The sequence below is a fragment of the Hippopotamus amphibius genome, chromosome 3, assembly GCF_030028045.1.
Source record: "Hippopotamus amphibius kiboko isolate mHipAmp2 chromosome 3, mHipAmp2.hap2, whole genome shotgun sequence".
Taxonomy (NCBI): domain Eukaryota; kingdom Metazoa; phylum Chordata; class Mammalia; order Artiodactyla; family Hippopotamidae; genus Hippopotamus; species Hippopotamus amphibius.
Window position 1 is genome coordinate 120161666 of NC_080188.1, and position 26421 is coordinate 120188086.

The following is a 26421-nucleotide window of genomic DNA, read 5'->3' on the forward strand; positions in this document are numbered from 1 at the left end:
GCAGATGCTGGTTGGAGCTGAGGAGTGGCTGTCCCCACTGGTAGGACATGTGTTGCCTGCCCCGTGTCTATGATGGCTGCACAGCTCTTCCATTCACACTTCTTGTCTCCTGGGCCATGAGTTTGTGAGAACTGCTCTAGGCTGCTAGCTCCCTGAGGATAAGGACCACCTGTGTCTAACTCAGCTTTGACTTTTCAGCATCAAACCCAGACCTCAGCACACAGGGTCCTTAGAATATGTTTGATCGATGATATAAAGTATTCTGAGGATGCGTGCATCACATTTCTTCCAATAGTGGAACCCTGCAATTGTAATACTACCTCTAGCCTAGATTTGTTTTGCAGATTTGCATACTAAGTGGCCCTGATGTATGCCATCTGTCTCACTACCTAAAGCCATGTGAATATCACTGGGCTGACCCTCAAGTCTTTACGTTGCCATTTGACCTCTTTACCTTCTAGCAATCTCCTCTCAAACTGAGGACAACAATGCAAAACTCATGAAGTTGCTAGGAAGACCACATGAGGTGATGAATGTCAAGCATGATCCCTAGCATATATTTTTATCATATTAGAAGCAGTGTTTTATATCCAAGTTGGCAAGAGTCTCCCCACTCTTAGCTAGTCTGTGCAGTTCAGTTTGGTTTTGTAGCCATGCCACAATAAAGAGATTAGAGGAGAAATATCTGTATTGTGAGAATTTTCTAGGTTCACTTGCCATGGACACTGAAGGAGGTAAAGATGTAATTAAGAGGTTCCTATTTCTTATCAGATCCATTAGTGGCCTAGTGGGGACATTAGGGCAGATCATAGCATATGTAACTGAGAAACTTTGCCCACCACTGCATGCTTGGAACCTGCTCTTTCCTGAGTACTTAAACCAAGAAAAGAAGCATGAAGTGGCTTGTGATCCTCAGGCTGGTGGCCACTCAGAGTGACTAGTCATGTAAGCACAGGGACTGTAAATGGCATCATCTCTCTTTCTGTGGTTTTTGTCGTGCTCTTATTCTTCCACCATATCAAAGGTAGAAGTAAATGTAATCATTCCTTGCCAGTCTTAAACTTCAACTTGCACTTATTGATGAGTAACTTACCATGGGCACCAAGGGACCCAAGGGTCTTGGGGTTGGCCTATAGGGTTGTGTAACTCTGGGGGTGCCAGTCATATCATGACCTATGTGAAAATATCACTTCTGGAATTGTTCAGCGAACAACCTCTGCAACTGTAAGTTTGGTCCTATGAACAGCAATTCTCCTGTATTTGCTTCTCAGTCTTCTCTATGCTCCCTCCCTATTTCAGTATGAATGTGTGTATATCTTCATCTCTGTATCTCTCTCTTTTAACTCTCCATCCCTTTGGATGTCTCTGTGCATTGAGAATTCTCTGAGTTTTGATTGTTTGTTTTCTATTTTAAATCTTCCTTGCTTCCCTAACCTATGTGTTTTTTTGAGATGAAGTAGCTTATTTTTTTCTTGAAATTTTTTCATTAAAATTTTATTGAGATAAAATGGACATACAAAAAACTGCATAAATTTAAACTGTACAACTTGATATTTTGTTTCTTATTAGTAATGTATATATGGCAACTGAATCTCCCAATATTTATTTGTTTTCAATTTTGAATATTCCTTCCTTCCCTAGCCTTTTAATTTCCCTAAATTGTTCCAGTCTCCTTGTTTCCTCTCTCACCCCTCTCTTCTGCTTGAGCCCTGGAGAAAGATCAGGAAGGTTACTTCTAGGTTGTTTAACCTCTAACAAGCAGAGTGACCACAGCCAGGTCACAGTATCCCTGCATTTCAAATTCTTCCCTGTAAAAAGAAGATAATGATCCCCCTTCTACCTCCTTTCCAGAGCTTCTTTGAAAAAGATGCAGTGGGATGCCAATAGGAATGGTAATGGCTGTTATTCTTGAGACTTCCTACATATCAGGTCCATTATATCCATCATCTCACTTAATACCCATCAAATGCTATATGGAGTTGGGTGTTATTATATTCCACCTTTTCACCAATGGGAAACTGAGACTACAGATGATCATAGGACCTACCCAAGACTACACCATAGAATGAGTATTCAAATCGACGTCTTTACCCTGGTACTTGTATGTGGCCTAATAGTAACATAACACTCATAAACATGCTGGAAAATACACAGATCCATTGCAATGCAAGGTATGACAGTCATTCAATAACAAGGGCAGCTGATTGCTGCCCCTTCTTTGTTACCTTTTCCCAACGCTCAGTGAAAGATTCCCTCTAACAAAGATCAAGACCATGCAAGAAACCATGAGGGGAAAAAAAAACAGCTGACAAATTTCCTGAGGAAGAACACTGACAACAGCTCCCAGAATCCCGCTCCTGACCCAAAATTCTCCCTTCAACACCTGAGGAAGTACCTGGATGTGAGTGTGTTGGGAGGATGGTGCTCCAAACACTCCCTGGTGCTCTGATTTGGCACTGGTGTGCATCTGGAGGTACCAGGCTGGATGTTGGGGCTGGGGCTCTTGCAGGAAGCAGAAACATGGGGGAACAGGGACCCCAATCCCAGAGGAGAAGGCACTCTCATCCTCATCTCTTGGTCTGTGGTGACTGGACCCAGCAATGATAAGGGGACAAGTAAACATCAATTTCATGGCTAAGTTATGCCATTCATTAGACTGAGGGAGTTTGTTCTTTCTGAACTAGGTGAGCTGCCGAGTTACAGATGAAAGGTGAGCCATGTCTGATCAAATGATAAAGCCAATTGTGCATCAAGTGTAAAACCCCAGGCAGAAGAATTTCAGTCTCTGCAGATCCTAGAAGAACACCAGAAAAAAAGTTACTGAGCCCTATGGCCTGTGATGCAATAAAAAATCTAACAATCTTGCTATTGTTATCAATTTAAAAAAAAGATCTTGTCTCTTTTTCAAGAATGCATAGCCCAGCCTGAGTGATAGGAAAAGAGTAAATACATGTCTAATAAAAGGGCCAATTGTGTGATGTGATAGGACAAGGTCTGAGTTCAGAGGAAGTGGCCTGGGGTGACCTAGGAGGGTCACCTGGGGAAGGATACACTCAGGCTGAGCCTGAAGGGGAGACTGGAGAGCTCCTGAAATGAAGGCTCTGGGACTTCCCTGGAGGTACAGTGGGTAAGACTCTGTGCTAATACTGCACTGATGCAGGTTCGATCCCTGATCAGGGAACTAAGAACACATATGAAAAAAAAAAAAAAAGAAAGAAAATCAAATGAAAGCACCAGTGTGAGCAGAGGCTGTGAACTGTGGTAATTGTAAAGTTATTTCAGGAGACATGGGACACCTGGAGGGAGGCAGCACTCCTGGAATCAAGGGTGGCCAGGGCAGCCAAGCCTGCCTTAATCTCCCCTCCCAGGCCCCCCTAGCTGTCCTACATTGGCAACATCACCACTGGAATTCTCCCTCAGGAGTTCAGGGTCGTCTTTGAGACAGGCTCATTTGACTTGTGGGTACCATCCATCCACTGCTCCAGTCCTGTCTGCTGCTAGTACCCGTCACCCCAACCCATTTGTACTCCCCCCTCCAACCCTCTCTCCATCCTTGGCATCTGATGGAAACTCATCTCTTGTGTCTGCAGGTATACACAAGCTCTTCATCCCTCACCAGTCCACCACCTTCTGGCTCTCAGTTTAGCCCATCGACCTCACCTATGGCTCTGGAAGGATTGTTGGATTTCTTGGCTATGACACCGTTCAGGTAACTGGAAAGCAGTAGCTGAATTGGGCTGGCCCTGGGAGCAACCGCTGCTTACGAAAGAAATGAAGGACCAACTGGGAGAGCCCATCTTTCCCAACATCCTGCAGTGGCAGGCTACCCACCCAGCAGCGTATGTCCCTGGGGAGACACAGCCGCTGCTGACACACAAACTCTCAGAACAGCTAACCCAGAGAGTGTCTTGGGGTGTGGATTTGCAACTTCTTCTCCCAATAGCAGCTCAAGGATCATTTTGCTGGGAGCAAGTAGAGAGTGGAAAGAAGCACCCACTTTTCTATTCTAAGACTGTGCCAGGGACTTTCATGGTAATAAAATGTTTAATCCTGCAATAACCCCACATTGCAAGTACTATGAGTAGCTCCATTATACGGAAGAGATAACTGAGGTACAGAGAGCCAGGGCCTTGCCAAGGTCACATATCTGGTAAGTGGTGGAGCTGGGCTGCCCATTCAGGATTCATGCAGGTGTAGGGTATTTGGGGAGAGGATAAAACTGAACTTGGGCCCATGGGGGCAGCTGAGGGCTTCAGGCAACTAGGGAGTGAAAGCAGGTGGCCACAGATGTGGGAGGGGTCTGATAAATGGGTTCTCACTCTAAGGGCTTTGGAGAGTCTATTAAAAATTATGGTCTGCCTCCACAAAGGGACTAAGTACTCTCTCTCTCTCTCTTTCTCTCTTCCACACACATACACACACACCACACACATGCACATCCTGAAAAGCATGTTTCTGAGGCAGAATTTTCATAAGAATTCTGGCAGCGACATTGTATAATAGGCTTCTGTCTTCCTGAGCAGATGCAGAATCCACACTGCATTGCAATGAATTCAGTCCATTTCTGTCATCTGATCATAGTGGCGCCAAAGAGAAGACTACTCTGCTCTACTCATTTTATTCTCAACTGGGAACCATTTGCTCCTGACCTGAGTCTCACTTTCCCCACCTGTACAGAAGCCATGAGGCTAATTTGACTCATTTCAGATGGTGTGTGCAGGAGGAGCAGGTGTTGGTTAAAATCCACAAATGGAACCTGAATTCCTGTCCCAGCTTGGTCCATCCATCTGAGGTCAATTTAGGGCACAACCCGGCCTCAGGTCTTCTCTGAGGTGCTAAATGTATCTCCACCCAAGCCCAGTCTCAGACCCACATCCCAAAATTTTATGTGGGAACACTGTCTTCTCCCACAGATATGGAAACTTGTCAGGATGGTCCAGGCATTTGGCCTGAGCAAGACACAGATTGGGTTGGCCCAGGCATCCTTTGATGGCATTCTGGGCCTGGGCTACCCCAGGCTTCCCCTACAAAGAACCACCCCTATTTTCAACAACCTGATGGGACAGGACATCATTTCTCAGCCATTCTTTGCCTTCTACTAGAGCACATATGTCTGAGCTGGACAAGCTCTGTCTCTAAATCAGCTATAAGATGCTTTCTGTTGCAAAAAAATTGATAGACAACCTGATCCAGAAGTTTCCTGAGAGACAGTGTAGACCAGCATACTTTTACCCCCAGGGCGACATCTGGCCCCACCACAGGTTTTTTTGTAAATAATATTTTATTGTAGCACAACCATGCTCATGCACTCAAGGGCAGTGGCTTTTGCAGGGGCTAAGTGAAGGGGGAGAGAAATGGAAAGTGTCAGGATAAAGGTTGGAGGAAAAAGCAACATGATTTGTTGATGGATTCAATATGGAAGGAAAGAGAGGGATGGCGGGAATGTTTACTTCCTGACTAACATTTTACTGGGAGCCCAGGACCAACTTCACTCTTGGCAGGAGCCAGATTGAAAACATGGGACCTCCTGTTCAAAAAGTATTAGGAATTTCAAGACAGGGATATCAGATCTGCAGAGCCTTGCTGAGCATGGAGCCCCTTGGATGACACAGGTCACAGGACAGTGAAACAAACTCTGGGTGAGGCTTAACCCATGCCCTTAGTGCCCTTGGGCCATGGCTGCTTTGAAAAATGGCAAGCTACATAAGGGGAAACCAAACCCCTCCAGCACGGTGTCCTCTGAAGGTATCTTCAGATGGCTGGGTAGTCAGAACTGGCCAGGCTGCCCAGCTTTGAACCTCTTCTGTGCCACTCTTTAGTCAGTGACACTGAATCCCTCTGTGTCTCAATATCTGTGTCTGTAAAATGCAGAGTAGTGCCTCTGATCATTGGATAAGCACAGCCCTCAGACAGTGAGTGGCATTATTTTCTGACGAGGAGACCTCCCTCTTCCTTCTCTCCTCAGCCAAGAGGAGAATGGCAACAACGTGATATTTGGTGGGGTGGACCACAGCTACCACAAAGGACAGCTCAAGTGGATACCAGTTTCCTGAACCAATTACTGACAGGTAACCATGAACAGGTAAGCCTCTTCCTCTGAGGGCCACCCCAAGTGATGCTCCCACATATGCACACTGACACATGAAAATTACACAGATGCACACACAGGCACACAGTCACACACACAGACCTATCCTCCATATACCCAGACACATATAAACACACATATTGGGACACATATAAACATGCACAGAAACACAGTTACAAACACACAGAAACACACAGACATAGACAGAGACAAGCAGGCACAGGGATTCTGTGTGAAACCACAAACAGAGATTCTGGGTGATACAATCAGACAAAAGTTCACATGTCCTTTGGAGGGCCCCTGGGCTATCTCAGGCATCATGTGGCCAGGGGCCTCAGTGTTTGAGCTGGGTGAGGAATCACTGCTGGAGACAACATCTCCCAGGGTGACCTGTGTCTCCCTCCCCACCACTTTAAGCATCTGCTGCCCCAGAGAATCTCCAGCTTCTGTGTGTGTTGACCCGTAATTGGTCAGAGAGCAGACACAGGTCCCTGGTTATTCCTCATTCATTTATTCACTGATTCATTCATCCACTGAACAAATAAACATTGTGCATCCACTGTGTGCTGGGCACTTGAGGGAGGCACCGAGGGTACAAACTCCCCTTGCATCGAGTGAGGTAGACATACATGAAACAAGTCAAACACATATGAATTACCACTTTAGTACTTGCTAAAAATGATGAGGGGTCTAGACAGAGTAAGCAAGACAGGAGCCTGATTCTGTCTTGGGCAAGACTTCCTTGAAAAAGTGACATTTAACCTGGAACCTAGAAGATGAGAAAAATTTAGCTGGACAAAGGGGATGGGGATCTTCCAGGAAGAGGGACCAGCACATGCCAAGGCTCTGAGGCGCAAAAGAGCCTGGTGCATTCAAGAACTAAAGGAAAGCAAAGAAATTTATGTGACCAGGGTAAAGGTAAACAGAGTCATGACATGAGCTGAAGGGGTATTCTGGACACATTTGGGGGCGGGGAAGTCATGGGGGGAGACTTCAGAGTAATCCTGGTGCCCACTTTGTCCCACAGCCTCTCAGAATCACCATGGACAGAATGGTTATTGGTTGTTTCCATGGCGGCCAGGCCACTGTGGATACTGGGACCATGTTGCTGCTTGGCCCAACTAGACTGGTCACCACCATCCAGAAGCTCATCAACACCAGGCCTGTCTGTCAAGAAGTGAAGGGACATGCCACAGGGTCACTCCAGGGCTCTCCACATGCCAGGAATCTGCAGTGTAAACCTCTCTTTTCTTTCTCTAACTGTATGTGGTTACCTGTAGGTCCATCATGCAACTGCCTACTATCATCTTCACCATTAACGGCAACTACTACATAATGCCCACTAAATCCTACATCAGGAGGGTGAGGCAGTACCCTGAAGGCTGGTTCTCAAATCTGGTACTTTCAAAAACCGTTAGGCTGCTTTTTGGATGGGGGGGGGGCCCTCTGCAGGCCAAGCCTCACCACTGCAGATGCTGCTGAGCCCCTGTGGCTAGGCCAGTGCCTCCAAGAACACCATCAACTTGAGGGTAAAGGGCAGTCTGGGACATTCATCATCCTAGAATAAATGGAGACACCACCCTGTGCCAGCATGGTGCAAGGCACAAGGAGAGGGGAACACTAATGTCCTCTGGCCAGTTCAACCAGATCCCTCAGGTGGATGAACACAGAAACTCAGCTCTAGCAATCCATGAAATAGGCCAAGTGACAAGTGGGGTTGCCTGGGGACAATCTCAGTAGTCTCAGTGTGTTGTCCCACCATAATGATTAACAGTTTCGCTTCCCATCTCAAAAGTGTCCTGCTTGGATGATCAATTACATGGATCCCTTAGTCCTCAGTTGCAACTTCCCCCTGCTAAACCCAAGTGCCTCCTCTGTGAGTTGGGCTACCAGTCCCCTCTGTGGGGAGCTTGGATGCTCACGTGAGTGCAGGGTGCACAGTGACTGCACAGCCCTGCCACGGGGCTGAGGCTTCATGTGAGCTCCCTAGGGGACTTCAGAGGAGGCTGATGGCTCAAAGAAGGCTTTGAGGAAGACAAGAATTTGAAACCCCCAACCTCATGGAGGCTTGAGGAGGCCTGCTTGGGTTGAGGCAAATCTACACTGAACTACATGCAAATGGCACCACCGGGGTCTGTGCCAAGGGGGGTCTGGGGTCAGATTAGGGGTGATGAGGGCTACAGACAAGGGGAGCATCAGGGTAAGTAATCCAACCCAGCCTAGAGTTGTCAAGGAGGGTAGGCATTGGTCTTGTAAGTCTTCCTAGGTGGGGTGAACAGTCCTAAGAAATGGGTTATGGGGAAGAGGGAGAAGAAAAAGAAATTTTTTGCAAAGAAAACAGTGAGCATGGTTCCAAAGGGAAGAGCAGGGGAACTACAGGCCACTTATGTTCTTTAAAAAAAAAATTCAGGTATAGATGATTTATTATGTTGTGTTAATATCTGCTGTACAGCAAAATGACTCAGTTTTGTGTATATATATATATATATATATATATATATATATATATATACATATATACATACGTACATATACATACTTTTCCTTGTTCTTTTCTATTATAGTTTATAATGGGATATTGAATATGGTTCTGGGTGTTATAGGAGGACTTGTTGTTTATCTATCCTCTATAGAATGTTTTGCAACCAAATTCCAAATCTTTCAAAAACAACAGAATACACTTTCTTCCCAAGTGAACACGGAGCATTCTTCAGGATAGATCACATCTTGGGTCACAAGTCAAGCCCCATTAAGTTTAAGAAAGTTGAAATCATATCAAGTATCTTTTCTGATCACAATGATATGAGACTAGATACTAATTACAGGGGAAAATGTAAAAAATACAAACACATGGAGGCTAAACAACACTCTACTAAATAATCAAGAGATAACTGAAGAAATCAAAGACACAGTTAAAAAATTCCTAGAAACAAATGAAACTATGATAACCCAAAACCTGTCAGATGCAACAAAATCAGTTCTAAGAGGGAAGTTCACTGCAATACAATCCTACCTCAAGAAACGAGAAAAATCTCATATCAAAAACCTAAGCCTAATCCAGAGAAATGAGAGAAAGATGAGCCAAAAACTTGCAAAGTGAGCAAAAGCAAAGAAAGTATAAAGATCAGATCAGAAATAAATGAAAAGGAAATGTAGGACACAGTAGCAAAGATCAATAAAACTAAAAGCTGCTTCTTTGAGAAGATAAGCAAAATTGATAAGCTATTAGCCAGACTCATCAGGAATAAAAGGAAGAAAACTCAAATCAACAGAATCAGAAATGAGAAAGGAGAATTAACAACTGGCACTGCAGAATGCAAAGAATCATGAGAGACTACTACACACAACTAGATGCCAATAAAATGGACAACCTGCAAGAAATGGACAAATTCTTAGAAAAATACAAACTTAAAAGTCTCAATCGAGAAGAAATAAAAAACCTGAACAGACAAATCACTAACACCAAAACTGAGGCTGTGATTAAAGATCTTACAACACACAAAAGCCTAGGGCCAATGGCTTCACAAGCGAATTCTACCAAATATTTAGATAAGAGCTAAGACCTATCCTTCTCAAACTCTTCCAAATATATAGCAGAGAGAGAAACACTGCCAAACTGATTCTACGAGGCCACCATCATCCTATACCAAAAGCAGGCAAAGATGTCATAAAAAAAGAAAATTACAAGCTAATATCACTGATGAACATCAGTGCAAAAATTCTCAACAAAATACTAGCAATGAGAATCCAACAGCACAATAAAGCATCATACACTATGATAAAGAGGGGTTTATCCCAGGAGTGCAAGGATTCTTCAATATACACAAATCAATCCATGTGATACACCATATTAACAAATTGAAGTATAAAAACCATATGACCATCTCAGTAGATGCAGAAAAAACTTTTGACAAAATCCAACACCTATTTATGATAAAAACTCACCAGAAAGTGGCCATAAAGGGAACCTACCTCAACATAATAAATGTCATAAATGACAAACCCACATCATCCTCAGTGGTGAGAAAATGAAAGCATTTCCTCTAAGGTCAGGAACAAGACAAAGGTGCCCACTCTCACTGCTATTACTTAACATAGTTTTGGAAGCTTTAGTCACAGCAATCAGAGAAGATAAAGAAACAAAATTAATCCAAATTGGAAAAGAAGAAGTAAAAATGTTACTGTTTGCAGATGACATGATACTATACATAGAAAACCCTAACGATACTACCAGGAAACTAGTAAAGTTAATCACAGAATTTGGGAATGTTGCAGGATACAAAATTAATGCACAGAAATCTCTTGCATTCCTATACACAAACAATGAAAAACCAGAAAGAGAAATTAAGGAAACACTCCCATTTACCTTTACAACAAAATAATAAAATACCTAGGAATAAACCTGCCTAAGGAGGCAAAAGACCTCTATGCAGAAAACTATGAGACACTGAAGAAAGATATCAAAATGACACAAACAGATGGAGAGATATACCATGTTCTTGGATTGAAAAAAAAAATCAACGTTGTGAAAATGACTATACTGCCCAAAATAATCTAGAGGTTCAATGCAATCACTATCAAATTACCAATGGCATTTTTCACAGAACTAGAAGAAAAAATTATATAATTTATATGGAAACACAAAAACCCTGAATAGCCAAAGCAATCTTGAGAAGAAAAAATGGAGTTGGAGGAATGAAGCTCTGTGACCTCAGACTATGCTAAGAAGCTGTAGTAATCAAGACAGTATGGTACTGGCACAAAAACAGAAATATAGATCAATGGAACAGGATAGAAAGACCAGAGATAAACCCACGTACATATGGTCACCTTATCTTTGACAAAGGAGGCAATAGTATACAATGGAGAAAAGACAGCCTCTTCAATAAGTGGTGCTGGGAAAACTGGACAGCCACTTGTAAAAGAGTGAATTTAGAATATTCCCTAACACCATCCACAAAAATAAACTCAAAATGGACCAAAGACCTAAATGTAAGGCTTGACACTATAAATCTCTTAGAGGAAAACATAGGCAGAACCCTGTATGACATAAATGCCAGCAAGATCTTTCTTGACCCATTTCCTAGAATAAAGGAAAAAAAAAAGAAACATGAACAGCAAAGAAAACCATATGTATGAGGAAAAGACAACATTTGAAGTGGGAGAAGATATTAGCCAATGAACCAACGGAAAAAAGATTAATCTTCAAATTATATAAACAGCTCATGCAGGTCAATATCAAAAAAAAAAAAAAAAAACAAAAACAAAAAACAAAACAAAAATGGGCAGAAGACCTAAACAGACATTTCTCCAAAGAAGACATACACATGGCCAGCAAACATATGGAAAGATGCTAAACATCACTACTCATTTGAGAAACTAAAACCAAAACTGCAATGAAGTATCACCTCATACCAGTCAGATTGGCCAACATCAAAAAATCTAGGAACAATAAATGCTGGAGAGTCTGTGGAGGAAAGGGAACCCTCTTGCACTGTTGGTGGGAATGTAAGTTGATACAGCCACTATGGAAAATGCATGAATGCTTCTTAAAAAACTAAAAACACATCTAACATATGACCCAGCAATCCCAGTACTGGGCATATACCCTAAGAAAACCATAATTGCAAGATAAATGTACCACAAAGTTCATTGCAGCACTATTTACTAGAGCCAGGACATGGAAGCAACCTAAAGGCCCATCAAAAGATGGATGGATAAAGAAGATGTAGCACATATATACAATGGAATATTACTCAACAATTAAAATGAATGAAATTGAGTTATTTGTAGTAAGGTGGAAGGACCTAGAGCCTTTCATGCAGAGTGAAGTAAGCCAGAAAGAGAAGAACAAAGAGTGTATGCTAACACATATATATGGAATCTAAAAAAACAGTATTGATGAACTCAGTGGTAGAGAAAGAATAAAGATGCAGAGTTAGAGAACAGACTTGTGGGGAGGTGTGGAAGGAGAAGCTGGAACAGAGTGAAAGAGTAGTACTGGCCTCTATATACTACCAAAAACAATATAGATAGCTAGTGGGAAGCAGCTGCCTAACACAGAGAGATCAACAAGAGGATTGCTGATGAAATAGAGGGGTGGCATAGGACGGATGGAAGGGATGCTTGGGAGGGAGGCTCAAGAGCGAGGGGGTATGGAGAGATATGTGTAAATACAGCTGTTTCATTTTGTTGCAAAGCAGAACCTGACACAAGAGTGTAAAGCCATTATACTCCAATAAAGATCGGAAAAAAGAAAAAAAAAAGAAAAAACAAAATGTGGCACAGAAGATGTCCCCAGTGGTGTTGGCAATGAATGGGAGTTGGCCTAGCTATAAGTTGGTAATAAAGGGTCACCACTTGTAAGGGTCAGAGGGAGGGGAGGAAAACCAATAAAAAGTACACCTTGGTGGTGGCACATTTCTTCTGATGTTAGCAGAAGAAACAAAGAAAAGGAAGGAAGGCAGGAAGGAAGGAAGGAAGGAAGGGGACAGAGAAAGAAACGAAGAAAGAAACAAAGAGAGCAGGAATGATGAAGAATGTAAGAATGAAGGAGAAAACCTCAGAGTCAAGGAAAAGAGTATGGAGATTAACAGCGTTGTCCTGGACCTGCTGTTGAATGTGTATAAGCATAGAGATTTGACCCACCAGTCAAAAATGAGCAGACATCAGCAGAGGGCCCTCCCTGGTATACCTGGATCATGATGTAACTTGGGTCTCTGCAAGACCAAAACCTAACTCTTAATATATACTTACCTTATCAATGTACCTCCGTGGTCACCACCTGAAACCATGCATCTCAGATTGGAACTTCAACCCATATGCCAGGACACACACCCAGACAAAACTCTGATTGGGACTTAAATTCATGCTACTAAGATTTGAATCTGGCCAAAACCAAAACACACCAGGTTTCAGGACTTAAGGAAGCTCAGGTTCTTGATGTCTCACAGAAAGAATTCAGTGAGAGACAAACTGATAGGTAAGAAGTGGATTTATTTAGAGAGAAACACACTCCATAGACAGACTGTGGGCCATCTCAGAAGATGAGAAAGGTGCCAGGCTATGGGATTGTCAGTTTTTATAGGGGTAGGTACTTCCATAGGCTAATAGTGGAAAGAGTATTTCAGCTATTTCAGGAAGTGGTGGGGAATTCCAGGAACTGGACCAATGACGAATTTTTGATCCTTATGTTTGTATTTCTGAGGCTCACGGTCTAGTGGAAATCAACTTGTCTGCCATCTTGGACCCATTTGTTTTACTTAGTTTCTGTCATGTCCTTGGGTTATGTCGTTCTTTCAAAGGTTTGCACTGTCTCCTCCACTCCTATTTCAAAATAGTCCCACTTTTGGCCTCTTTATATGCATTCCTAAACTTTTTGTCTGGCCTCCAGTGGTCTTTGAAGGCCCTCAACTTTCTTGTACTTCAAGATTCCCAGGCTTATCTTGTGCATTTCTTGGTAGAAACCTTAAATCATTCATCTCTTCAAGAATCTGTGGATACTCACGTAGGAAATGGAATTTACAGGCCACAGGATAGACCTCAGTCACTGTTATCAAGTTGCCATTGCTTCTGGGTTTGTCAGTGGTCAAAGCCAAGACATATAGCTTATCTTTTTAAGCAAATGAAAATAATTCAACTTTTAAGAACACAGGGTTTTTCTTAGGCTTTTTGGTTGTATATTTAAATCCGTTCTCATTCTTCCACTGAGGGTCTTCCTTCATAACAACATGAGCATTAATACTTACTTACTTGTATGCACATATATATGATAGTTTCAAAATAACAGTAGCTAAATCACCAACAATAAAGTGTTGGATAGTTTCAGATTTCTTTGGATTTTTGTTTTTGGTTTTGTTTTGCAAGGAAGGTATTTTTGTCTGTTTGTTTTTCTTTGTCCTTAGAAGACATGATACTCTGAATGTAGAGTCAAAATACTGCATTTTAAAAGCTGCTTAGGTTTTTTGTTTTTTTTTTTTTTTTTTTTTTTTTTTTTTGCTGTGTGGCTATGTCATCAACTTGATAGAAATAGGTTCATTTGTCTTTGTTCTCAATTTTGACAGAATGTTTATTTTTTGATTCTGTAACACATTTACATGGTTGCAAGCTCAAAGTATAAAACAAGAAAAATCTCACTTTCATTCCTGCCCCCCCCCAAAAAATTATTTTTTTTTTTAGATTTTGGTTTATTCTTCCACACTTTCCTATTGAAAATAGATATATATGTGTATGGAAAAACAACAAACTATTAGCACTTTTGTGGTCCCACTTTTTAAAACTAAAAGTATACCCTGGAGATCTCAGCCATTCCATGCCTCCTTCCATCCCCATTATACCCAATTGTTTGGATTCCCTATGTCTTATTCAACACTCCCTCATGGATGGTCACTTCAGGTATGTTTCTAATCTCTTTCTTTTACAAACAATGTTGTAGTGAATAGCTTGCACTTATGTCTTTTTGTATTTTTGCCAGTGTATCTTTGAGATAGTTCCCGCGAAGTAGAATTGCTGAGGTAAGTGGTATTGTTGGGCATGCTTTGCTAGATGCTGTCAAATCCCCTAAGTAGGGATTGAACCACCAACATGAATTTTAACAATGTGAGAAAAGGTGTAGGAAGATGAAAGACCCCATCCATCACCCACCTGGTGACCAGCACAGCCTCCTGTTTTTCTACCAAAGGGTCAGGCCTGGATAGATCTCACACAGGAACACCCAGGCCCTGGGAATCCTGGAAGGAATCATAAAAGTCTATTGTCTTTACTTTGGCTGGAAAAACAGTTTAACAGATAGCCTGTTCATCTCTGGCTGAGTAGGAACTATGAGTGGACTTTTCTGTCTATTTTGAGAGGGAAGATGCTTAAATTTTTTTTCTAAGGTTGGTATGGCTGGCAGACACATGTTTCAAGGCATGGATGTTACTAGGGAAATATATTAGATGTTCACCAAGTGGACATTAATAAATCTGTTTGTTTATAGGACCCTGGTGATCTCTCTTTACAAATGGAAGGAAAATGAACATGGTTAAGATGCATTGTCTCTTATTCATTCAACTAACATAAATTGAACCACTTCTCTGATCCCTCTCTACTCTCACCTCTAGGCCAGAAATAAAAACCTACACAGCTTGCAGACTGAATTCAGCACACAGTTGTTTCAGGTTCAGCCCATAGAAGGTTGTGTGAAGGAAAAAACAAACAAACAACAAACAAAACTTCCTAACATTTAAAACCAAGGGATTTTACATAAATATCCAGACTTCTGACTTCTCTTGAAAACTTGGCCAACCAGATTGCTTTCCAGCATGGCAGATGTTGGTAGGAACTGAGGAAAGTCTGCCCCCACTGTTATGGCATGTGCTGCCTGCCCTGTGTCCATGTTGCAAGCCCAAACCTTCCATTCATTCCTCTCACCTCCTAGGCCATGAGCTTGTGAGAACTACCATAGACTGCTAGCTCCCTGAAGATAAAGAACACCTGTGTCTTACTGAACTTTGACTTTCCAGCATCTAACTGAGAAGCCAGCACACTGAGTGCTCCACATATGTTTGTTGGATGATATGAAGTAGCTTGTGGATACATGCATCACATTTCCTCCAATAGTGAAAATTTGCAATTTTAATACAAGTCTAGCCTAGATTTTTGATGTAAATTGGCATCATAAGAACCCCTGATCTGTGCCATTCAGTCCTACTACCTAAAGCCACACACTAGTATGTCCCTGTGCTGCCCTTCAAGTCTTCACTTTGCCATTTGACCTCTTTTCCTCCTAACAATTCCCTCTCCATTGAGGCCAGCAATGCATATCTCATGAAGTTGTTAGGAAGATCACATGAGATCATGAATGTCAAGCATGGCCCCTAGCATTTACTTTTAACACGTTAGTAGCAGTGTTTTATATCCAAATTGGTGAGAATCTCCCCACTCTTAGTCCATGCAGTTCATTTTGGCTTTGCAGCCAAGCCCTAGAAAGAGATTAAAGTAGAAATCTCTATAGTCAGAGAATTTTCAAAGTCCACACCCTACGGGCATTGATGGAGGTAAAGATTTTATCTACAGGTTCATATTTCTTATCAGATCTATTAGTGGCCTAAAGGGGACAATTAGATCATGTCAGAGCATATATAATTTGGACGTCTTGGCCATCACGGCATGTTTTTCCCTGAATAATTGCAGCCAGGAAAGAAACATGAAGTGGCTTGGGATCCTCGGACTGGTGACCCTCTCAGAGTGCCTAGTCATGTAAGTACGGTGACTATATGTGGCATCATCTTTCTTTCTGGGGCTTTTCTGGTCCTCTGATTCTTCTACCCATCAGGATTGGAATGGAATATAATCATACTCTGACAGTCTTAAAGTTCAAATCACACTTATTGATGAGTAACTTGCCATGGGCACAGTAGGGTCCAAGGGTCTTTCGGTCAGCCTGTAAGGTTGCACAACTCTGGAGGTGCCAGTCACATCACGACCTATGTGAAAATGACATTCCTTGGAATTGTTCAGTGCACAACCTCTGCAACTGTAAGTGTGGTCCCTATGGAACCACATTTCTCTTGTAATTACTTCTAGGTCTTCTCTCGGTTCTCTCTCCATTTCTGTGTGAACGTGTCTGTGTCTTCATCTGTATATCTCTCTCCATTATTTCTCCATCTCTTTGGCTGTCTCTGTGCATGCAGAATTCTCTGAGTTTTTTTCTTCCTATGTTGACTTTTCCTTCCTTGTATAGCTTCCTGAATTCCCTAATTTATTCCCCATCTCCTGGGTTCCTCCCTCACCCCTCTCTTCCACTTGAGCCCTGGAGAAAGATCAGGAAGGCTACTTCGAGGCTGTTTTACCTCTAACAAGCTGTGTGACCACAGCCAAGTCACAAACTGCCTGCATTTCAAATTCCTCCCCTGTAAAAAGAAGATAATGATCCCCCTTCTACCTGCTTCCCAGAGTTTCTTTGAAAAAGATACAGTGGGATGTCCATAGCAATGGTAATGGCTGTTATTGTTGAGACTTTCTACATATCAGGTCCATTATATCCATCATCTCACTTATTACCCACCACATTCTATGTGAGGGTTATTATATTCCACCTGCTGACCAATGGGGCAACTGAGACTTCAAATGGTCATACAAGTTGCCAAAAATTACACAAAAGATCTGGTATTCAAACCAAGGTCTTTGCCCCGGTCTTTGCATGGCATCCTGATAAAAACATGACACTCATAAAAATGCTGAGAAAATACAGAGCACCATTATGATGCAAGGTATGACAGTCATCCAATAACTCAGACAGCTGATTGCTGCCTCTTCTATGTTTCCTTTCCCAACATTCGGGGGAAAGAATCCCTCTAATGAAGAGCAAGACCATGCAAGACACCCTCAGGGAAAAACACCTACTGACAAATTTCCTGGAGGAGAACACTGAGGACAGGTCCCAGAATGCCACTGATGACCCAAATACTGTTCTTCAACCCCTGAGGAGCTGCATGGATGTGAGTATCTTGGGAGACAGGTGATCCACAGCACCCCCTGCTGCTCTGGCCTAGCACTGGGGTTCACCTGGAGGGGCCAGGCTGGATTCTGGGGTTGGAGCTCCTGCAGGAATCAGAAACACTGGGGAACAAGGACCCCACTCCCAGAAGAGAAGGCACTCTCATCCTGTGCTCTTGGTCTGCAGTGACTGGGCCCAACAATGACCAGGTGGCAGGTAACATCCATTTCTGTATCAAAGATATGTCATTAGTTTGAGGGAGATTGTTCTTTCTGAATTATGTGAACCACGGAGTTACAGGAGAAAGGTGAGCCATGTCTCATCAAAAGATAAAGCCAAGTACATTTCAAGTTTGAAAACACAGGCAGAGGAAGTTCAGCTTCCACAAATCCAAGAAGGACACCAGTAAAAAGTTACTGAGCCCTATGGCCTGTGATACCATAAAAATCTAACACTCTAGTTATTGTTACTGATTTTAAAAAAGGACTTGTCTGCTCTTCAAGAATGCATAGGCCAGCCTGAGTGATAGGCAAAGAGTAAATACATGAACAATAAAATGACCAACTGGATGTTGTTGATAGCACATGGTCTGAGTTTAGAGGAAGTGGACTGGGGTGACCTAGGAGGGCAAGCTGGAGAAGGAAACACTTAGGCTGTGCCTCGAAGGGGAGACTGGAGAGCTTCTCAAATGAAGGCACCTGAACTTCCCTGGAGATCCAGTGCATAAGGCTCTGTGCTAATACTACACTGTCACAAGTTCAATCCTGGGTCCAGAAACTAACATCACAGTCAAAGAAAAAATAATCGAATGAAGGCAGAATTCTGAGCTGAGTCAGTGAGCTTGAGTGGAAGGAAAGGGATTTCAAGAGCTTTGAGACACCTGGAATGAGGCAGCACTGGAAAAACAAGGGTGGCTAGGGCAGCCAGGCCTGCCCTAACCACACTTCCACCATCCCGGTAGCTGTCTTATTTTGGCATTATCACCATTGGGACACCCCCTCAGGAGTTCAGGGTCGTCTTTGACACCGGCTCATCTAATTTGTGGGTGCCCTCCATCTACTTCTCCAATACCCCATGTTGTGAGTATCCACCCCCACCCCGCCCATCTGGTACTCCCCCTCCAACCCCCTTCTCCATCCTTGGCATCTGATGGACACTCATCTCTTGTGTGTGCAGGTAAATTCAACCAATTCAACATTCACTCATCCACCAGCTTCCAGTCCTCAGGCCAGCCTGTCGATTTCAAATATGGCTTAGGAACAGTGTTTGGATTTCTTGGCTATGACACTGTTCAGGTAAATGGAAACCAGATGGTGAGTCAGGGCTGTCCCTGGGAGTGACCGCTGCTTACAAAAGAGATTCAGAACCAACTGGGAGAGCCAGTCTTTACCAACGTTCCCTAGTGGCTGACTGCATGCCTAGCAGTGTTTGTCCCTGGGCACACAGCACCCATGCTGACACACAAACTCTCAGAATGGTAACCCAGAGAGTGGTACGGTGTATGGATTTGCAGCTCCTTTGCCCATGAGCAGCTCAAAGTTCATTTTACTGGGAGCAGGGGAGGGGGAGAAATAGCACCCGCATTTCTATTCTCATACTCTGCCAAGGGCTTTCATGGTAATAACATGTTTAATCCTGCAACAACCCCACACAACAGGTACTAGTATTAGTTTCATTATACAGAGGAGGGAACTGAGGTGCACAGAGCCAGGGCTTTGTCAAGGTCACACATACGGTAAGTGATGGAGCTGGGCTGGCCAGTCAGAATTCCTGCAGGTGTGGGTTATTTGGAGAGAGGATAAAACTGATCTTGGTTCCCTCAGGGCAACCAAGTGCTTCAGGCATCTGCCAGGGAAACCAGGTAACCACATATGGGGGAGGAGCCTGATAAATGTGTTCTCACTCTAGGGGGCCTTTGAGAGTCCAATAAAATCTATGTCTGGCCAACACCAAAGGGACTGAGCTCTCTCTCTCTCTCTCTCTCTCTGTGTCTCTCCCTCTCTAGCACACACACAATCTCACACACACACACACACACACACACACACACACACACATCCCTAAAAGCATATTTCCCAGGCAGAATATTCATAAGAACTCTGGCAGCAACATTGTATAATGGGCTTCTGTCTTCCTGGGCAGATGCAGAATCCACAATGCATTGCAATGAATTCAGCCCATTTCTGTCATCTGATCATAGTGATGCCAAAGAGAAGACTACTCTGCTCTCATTTTGTCCTCAGGTGCAAACCATTTGGTCCTGTCCTGAGTCTCAGTTTACACACCTATTCAGAAGGCATGAGGCCAATATGATTCCTTTCACATGGTGTGTGCAGGAGGAGCAGGTGTTGGTCAAAATCCACAGCCCTGCACAAACAGAACCCAAATTCCTGTCCCAGCTTGGTCTAACTATCTGAGGTCAACGCAGGGCACAGTTAGGCCTCAGGTCTTCTCTGCAGTGCTCATGGCATCTCCAGGCAACCCATTCCCAACCCCACTTCCCAAAACTTTATGTGGGCATGTTCTCTTCTCCCACAGATTGGAAATCTTATCAGCATTGGTCAGGCATTTGTTCTGATGAATAAACAGACTGGGTTGCATCATAGACCCTTTGATGGCGTCCTTGGCCTGGGCTACCCCAACCTCGCCCTCCGAGGGATCACCCCCGTCTTTGACAACCTGATGAGAAACCATGTCATTTCTCAGCCTGTCTTTGCCTTCTACTTGAACATGTGAGTCTGAGTTGGATCAGCCCTCTCTCTAAATCAGCTGTAAGATCATTTCAGTTGCATGAAAAATTATAGGCCACATGATCCAGATGTTTACTGATAAATTGCCTACCCTAACATAACTGTGGCCCCAGGGCCACATCTGACCCCTCTGCTGGTTTCTGAGAATAAAATTTTTTTGGACCACAACCATACTCATGGGCTCAAGGGCTGCAGGTTAGTCCAGGGCAGTGGAGGGAAGAGGGAGAGCAATGGAAGATATCAGGATAAATATTGCAGGAAAAGGAAACAGGATTTGCTGATGGATTTGATACGGAATGAAGGAGAGGGATGACAGGAATGTTTACTTCCTCACTAACATTTTACTGGGATCTCAGGACCAGCTACACAATTGGCAGGACTCAGTGAAAAATGAAAATGTGGGACCTCCTGTTCAAAAATTATAAGGAATTTCAAGACAGTGAAGGAAGAGGCAGGTGGCCCTGCTGAGTGTGGGGCCCCATGGATGTCACAGGTCACAGGCCTGTGAAAACAAACCTGAGTACCCTGAACACATGGACTTAGTGCCCTTGGGCCTCGGCTTTCCTGAAAAATGACGGGCTACCCAAAGGTCAAGTCAGAGTTACGCTCAGAGCACACTGTGCTGGAGGGGACCTGGCGGTCTTCAGAAAGCTGGGTGGTTGGAGCCCAGGCAGGCTGCCCAGATTCAAATCTTCTGTGCCACTCTTTATTTGGTGACCGACCTTGATCAGGTAATCAACCCTTCCATGCCTCAATTTCCACATCTGTAAAATGGAGACCATACTAGTACCTGTGGTGAATGGATACAAACAGCCCTCATACACTGAATGATATTACTCTCCAACAAGTGGCCCTCCCTCTTCCTTCTCTCCTCAGCAAGAAGAATAATAGCAGCGTGGTGATGTTTGGTGGGGTGGACGACAGATACTACACAGGACAGCTGAAGTGGATACCAGTGTCTGGAAGCAATTACTGGCAGATAACCATGAACCGGTAAGCCTCTCCCTCTGAGGTCCACCGCAAGTTATACTCCTACTCGTGCACACAAAGACATGCAGACACACACAAATGCATGTATAGACACACAGTCACAAACACAGACACATAGGCTCCACCCACAAAGACACACATATAAACACACACAGAGACACATATAAACACACACACTGGCACATCTATCAACATGCACAGGAACACAGATACACACACAAACACACACAGAGACACAAAGAGACAGAGACAGGGACAAACAGGCATGCACACACACACACACACAGATACATATACAGACACACATACAAACAGACACACAAATGCACATATACACACACCACCCATGGGCTCATAATCACCCCAAGCCTCCTACCCAGGGTCATGACCAGGGTCCTGAAGAGCACCATGAGAGGTGTGCAGCCCAGACAGGGCAACACCCACTGTGTCATTAGGAAGATGACATGATTTGAGGACCCTAAAGTATGGTGAAAAAAGGATCAGGAGGGAATTCCCTGGTGGCGCTGTTGTAAAGAATCTGCCTGCCAGTGCAGGGTACACGGGTTCAATCCCTGGGCTGGGGAGATCCCACATGCCATGGAGCAACTAAATGCATGAGCCACAACTACTGAGCCCACGTGCCACAATTACTGAAACCCACGCACCTAGAGCCCGTGCTCCATGATAAAAGAACTCACTGCAATGAGAAGCCTATACACCGCAACAAAGAGTAGCCCCCACTCATCACAACTGGAAAAAAGGCTGCATGCCAAAACAAAGACACAATGCAGCCAATAAATAAATTAATTAATTAATTAATTAATTAATTAATTTAAAGAAAAAGAGGATCAGGGAGAATTTCACCAGCCTGAACAGCGTTGTGATATGATGACCAACTGTCCAGGGCTACCCAAGAATGAAGGATTTCTTAGTACACAAAATTGCTAGTTTAAAAACAGGGAAAGTCCTGGACAAACTGGTCTCCTCTCCAGCAATGGAGAGAGGTTAGCTGCATTCTTGAGACCTGAAAGCAACTCATAAAAAGAGACACTCCCCCTACCCATTGCCACCCACACCACCATCCAGGGTACTTTGTGGGGTAGTGGTTGTGACAGAGGGAATCAGGAAGCTGGAATCCAGGAATGGCCTGAGAACAAGAGTCAGTAACTGATGGTATTCTGTGTAATACCCTCATAGAGAATCTGTTGGGTCCTTTGGAGACCCCCTGGGCTAGCTCGGATATCAACTATCCAGGGGTCTCAGTGACTGAGACAAGTGAGGGGGTCCTGCTGGGAAACAACCTCTCTGAGGGCAGCCTCTATCTCCCTCCCCACCACTCTGAGCATGTATTGCCCCAGAGAATATCCATTGTCACTGTGTGCATCGATGTGTTATTTGTCAGACACCAGACACAGGTCTCTGCTTATTCCTCATAAATTTCTTCACTCATTCACTAATTCACTCATTCATTCATTGATTAAAAAACACGGAGTGCATCCACTGTGTTCTGGGAATTTGAGGGGTGCACTGAGGATACAACTTGCACTTACATCTAGTGAGGCAAACGTACATGGAATGAGTCACACACATAATGATTTACCACTTCAGCACTTGCTGCAAATAAGGAAGAGTCTACAGAGAGTGACCAAGACAAGAGCCTGATCTAGGTGGGGGGGGGGGGGGGGAGAGACTTGCCTGAAAAAAGTGACATTTAAGCTGGAACCTGGAAGATGAGGAGAAATTAGCTAGACAAAGGGGATGGGGGTTTTCTAGGAAGGGGACCAGCACATCTCAAGGCCCTGGGGCACAAGAGAGCCTGGTGCATTCAAGAACAAAAAGGAAGTCAAAGAAGGCTATGTGACCAGAGCAAAGGAAAACAGTCATGGCATGAGCTGAAGGGGTTTTCTGGAGATAGTCAATGAGGGGGGCAGTCATGGGGGGAGACTTCAGAGTGATTCTAGTGCCCACTTTGTCCCACTGTCTCTCAGCATCTCCATGAACGGGATGGTTGTTGGTTGTTACCATGGATGCCAGGCCATTGTGGATACCGGGAACACGATGCTTCTTGGTCCAACTAGACTGGTCACTGCCATCCAGAATCTCATCAGCGCCAGGGCTGTCGGTGAAGAGGTGAAGGGACATGCCACAGGGTCACTCTGGGGCTCTCCACACACCAGGGATAAGCTGGACCAACCTCTCTCCTCTTTCTCTAACAGTACGTGGTTCTGTGTAGTAACATAGAGCGCCTGCCTGCTCTCATCTTCACCATCAACCTCAACCACTACCCAGTTCCTGCTGAAGCCTACATTCGGAAGGTGAGGGGCCAACCCTGGGGGATGGTTCTCAAATCTGGCCCTTGCAGGAACCATTAAGCTGCTGCTGGGTGGAGGGGGCTCTCTGCAGGCCAAGCCAAACACCTGCAGATGCTGCTGAGCCCATGTGGCTGGGACAATGCCTCCCCCAAAACCAACCACTTGAGAGTACAGGGCAGTCTGAGACATCCATCATCCTAGAATAAATGGAGACACCACCTCGTGCTGGCATGGTGAGAGGCACAAGGAGAAGGGAACACTAAGGGTGTCTGCCCTCAAAGATCTTCAGTTCTGCTAGAGCACTCAGATGGATGAACACAGAAAGTCAACTCTAGCAATCCCTGAAATAGGCCAAGTGTCAAGTGGGGCTGGGCGGGGACAGCCTCAGAGTTTTGTCCCACCATAATGATAGCGGTTTCCCTTCCCATCTCAAAAGCGTCCTGGATAATACACTACATGGTTCCCATAGTCCTCAGCTACAACTTCCCCTTGCTAAGCCTCAGTTCCCCCTGGTTGAGCTGGGCTACCAGACCCCTCTGTGGGGAATTTGTATGCTCATGTGGGTAAAGGGTGCACAGTGACTGCACAGCCCTGGCACAGGGTTGAGGCTTCAGGTTAGCTCCCTGTGGGAGTTCAGAGGAGACTAATGGGCTCAGGGAAGGCTTTGAGGAAGAGAGGGAATTTCAGTAATATGAAACACCATGCCTCATGGAGGCAAGAGAAGGCGTGCTTGGGTTGAGGCAAATCTGCATTGGACTGCATGCACATGGCAATCCCAGGGGCTGTGCCAAGTGGTGTCGGGTCCAGATTAGGGGGTCAAGGAGGGGTACAGACACAGGAAGAAAGAGGGTAAGTCATGGAAGCCAGCCTGCAGTGCCCAGGGAAGGTGAGTGTGGGTCCAGGAAGTCTTCCTAAAGGAGCTGGGCACAGTCTTAATGAACAGGTTGTGGGGAAGAGGTAGAAAAAAAGACATTGATTGCAGAGAAAACAGTGAGCTTGGGTCAGAAGGAAAGAACAGGGGAACTACAGGCAATTCTTGTCCTTTTTTTTCCTTTGATTTTATGGAAGTAGAGTGGATTTGCAATGTTGTGTTAATTTCTGCTGTACAGCAAATAGACTCAGTTATGCATGTGTGTTTGTGTGTATGTGTGTGCATATACATATTTTCTTTTTCCTAATCTTTTCCATTATAGTTTGTCACAGGATATTGAGTACAGTTCCTTGTGCTATACAAGAGGACCTTGTTGTTTATCCATCCTCTATATACCAGTTTCTATCTGCTAATCCCAAATTCCAATCTTTCCCTCCCTTACCTGCCTCCCTGAGGCAGCCACATATCTTGTGTGTTCTTCTTCTTGGAAGGGCACCCCACTTCCGCAGCTGCTGAGAGCCACTTGGATCTTACTAAAAAAGGGAAGTAAAACTGAGAAGCTTCTGTCTCTGGATACTTAGGGGGTGGTAGGTAAGGGATCAAGCTGACTGGGATGTGTTTCTGTCTCCTCAGAATTCTCAGGGCACCTGTCTCAGCAATTTTCGAGGGGGAACAGAAAACTCTTTCCAGTCGGAGACCTGGGTTCTGGGTGAAGTCTTCCTGAGGGCGTATTTCTCGGTTTATGATCGGGGAAACAACAGGATTGGCCTGGCTTCTGCAGTGTAACGTCTGGGGTTTCTTCAGGAATCAATCAGGCACACACCAAACACACACTCACTCACATTGTAGGGCAATACCACCCAGGGATGGTGGTGAACTGTGTTTGGTGCTCTGCAAAACTCTATTCTCAGTAGAATAAAGGATTCCATTCCCAATGATACTAATAGAATGGGTGCCTCTCTTTGGGTCGGGGAGGTGCATCATAATTGGGCAGGATCAAGAACATCGTCTGAACCACAAGTGAATGGAGCCCAACTCCAACTGTCTTCAAGGAAAGGGGAGACTTACTGGGAGTCTACTGGGAATCTGGGTCACAGGAACTAGAGCAGATCCACACATGTCAGTGACTGGACCCAAGAAATCAGAAGCCATCAGCTTACTCTTTCTCTCTCTGTCCCCTGCCCTTCTCTCATTTTTGATTATCTTAGCCTGACAGCTTTCTTCCCTCAGGCTTCTACACTTATATCCCCAAAGTACCTAACCCTTAAGAAAACATGCACAGGAAACATCTGGGTACTAGGGAGGGTTCTCATTGGTCTGCCGCAGATCACATGTCCAGCCTGAGACCATCAATCCTGGCCAGGGTATGGGGCCCTATGATTGGATATAGATGGTGACATGGCCCTGCCCAACCTGACTGACAGTTTCTCCAGCACCATGCACCTGGAGCTGGGGAGAGCCAGCTCCAAAGGAAGTGGAGGTGGTGGGGGGTGTTCTAGACCATGGGAGAGTTGGTGACTGCACAATCAATGCCACCACGTCCTCTTTCAGAGAGATGGTAAGGGATAACAAAAATAGATTCTATTCTGCCCATCTCAGAGGAACTTTGGAAGTTGTCTTCTCCTCCAGGGGAGTTCTGAGTGAGTCCTTTCACACTGAGATGGTCCCCCTTTGTCCCACCAATCCAGTCACCAGCTGTCTGCAACCTACATAGTGGGTCTCCTTTCCAGTCCTACTTCATGAGTGACAGGCCATGTGAATCCCTGAGCCAGCCCCACTCCTCCAGGGCCCAGAATGTTCCTTCCCTGGCCTCCAAGACTATGGGGAGGATGTCACTCATGTAAAGGGGGACTTCGGGTGAACAATGCCTTCAGCCTTTCTGAGTTTCCTTCAGGGGCAGAGCTACAAACCATTTGGTTCAAGCTGCAAAC

At 44.4% G+C, this 26421-nt stretch overlaps 1 protein-coding gene across 1 annotated transcript; it reads left to right on the forward strand.

Annotated features, from left to right (window-relative positions):
• The first annotated feature begins 16274 nt into the window (after nucleotides 1–16274).
• LOC130849318 (pregnancy-associated glycoprotein 2-like) lies at nucleotides 16275–25276 on the forward strand. Its single transcript, XM_057728121.1, has 9 exons — nucleotides 16275–16327; nucleotides 17418–17568; nucleotides 18529–18646; nucleotides 18744–18862; nucleotides 20106–20299; nucleotides 21194–21310; nucleotides 23296–23437; nucleotides 23524–23622; nucleotides 25124–25276. The coding sequence occupies exons 1-9, from the start codon at nucleotides 16275–16277 to the stop codon at nucleotides 25274–25276; spliced, it is 1146 nt and encodes a 381-aa protein (XP_057584104.1).
• Nucleotides 25277–26421: the final 1145 nt, after the last annotated feature.

Excerpts from the sequence above, each read along its gene's own strand:
- LOC130849318 (XM_057728121.1), top strand. The coding sequence starts at position 16,275 with ATGAAGTGGCTTGGGATCCTCGGACTGGTGACCCTCTCAGAGTGCCTA. Across the intron at positions 23,438-23,523 it reads CCAGGGCTGTCGGTGAAGAG|TACGTGGTTCTGTGTAGTAA; the intron begins GTGAAGGGACAT and ends TTTCTCTAACAG. Across the intron at positions 23,623-25,123 it reads CTGAAGCCTACATTCGGAAG|AATTCTCAGGGCACCTGTCT; the intron begins GTGAGGGGCCAA and ends CTGTCTCCTCAG.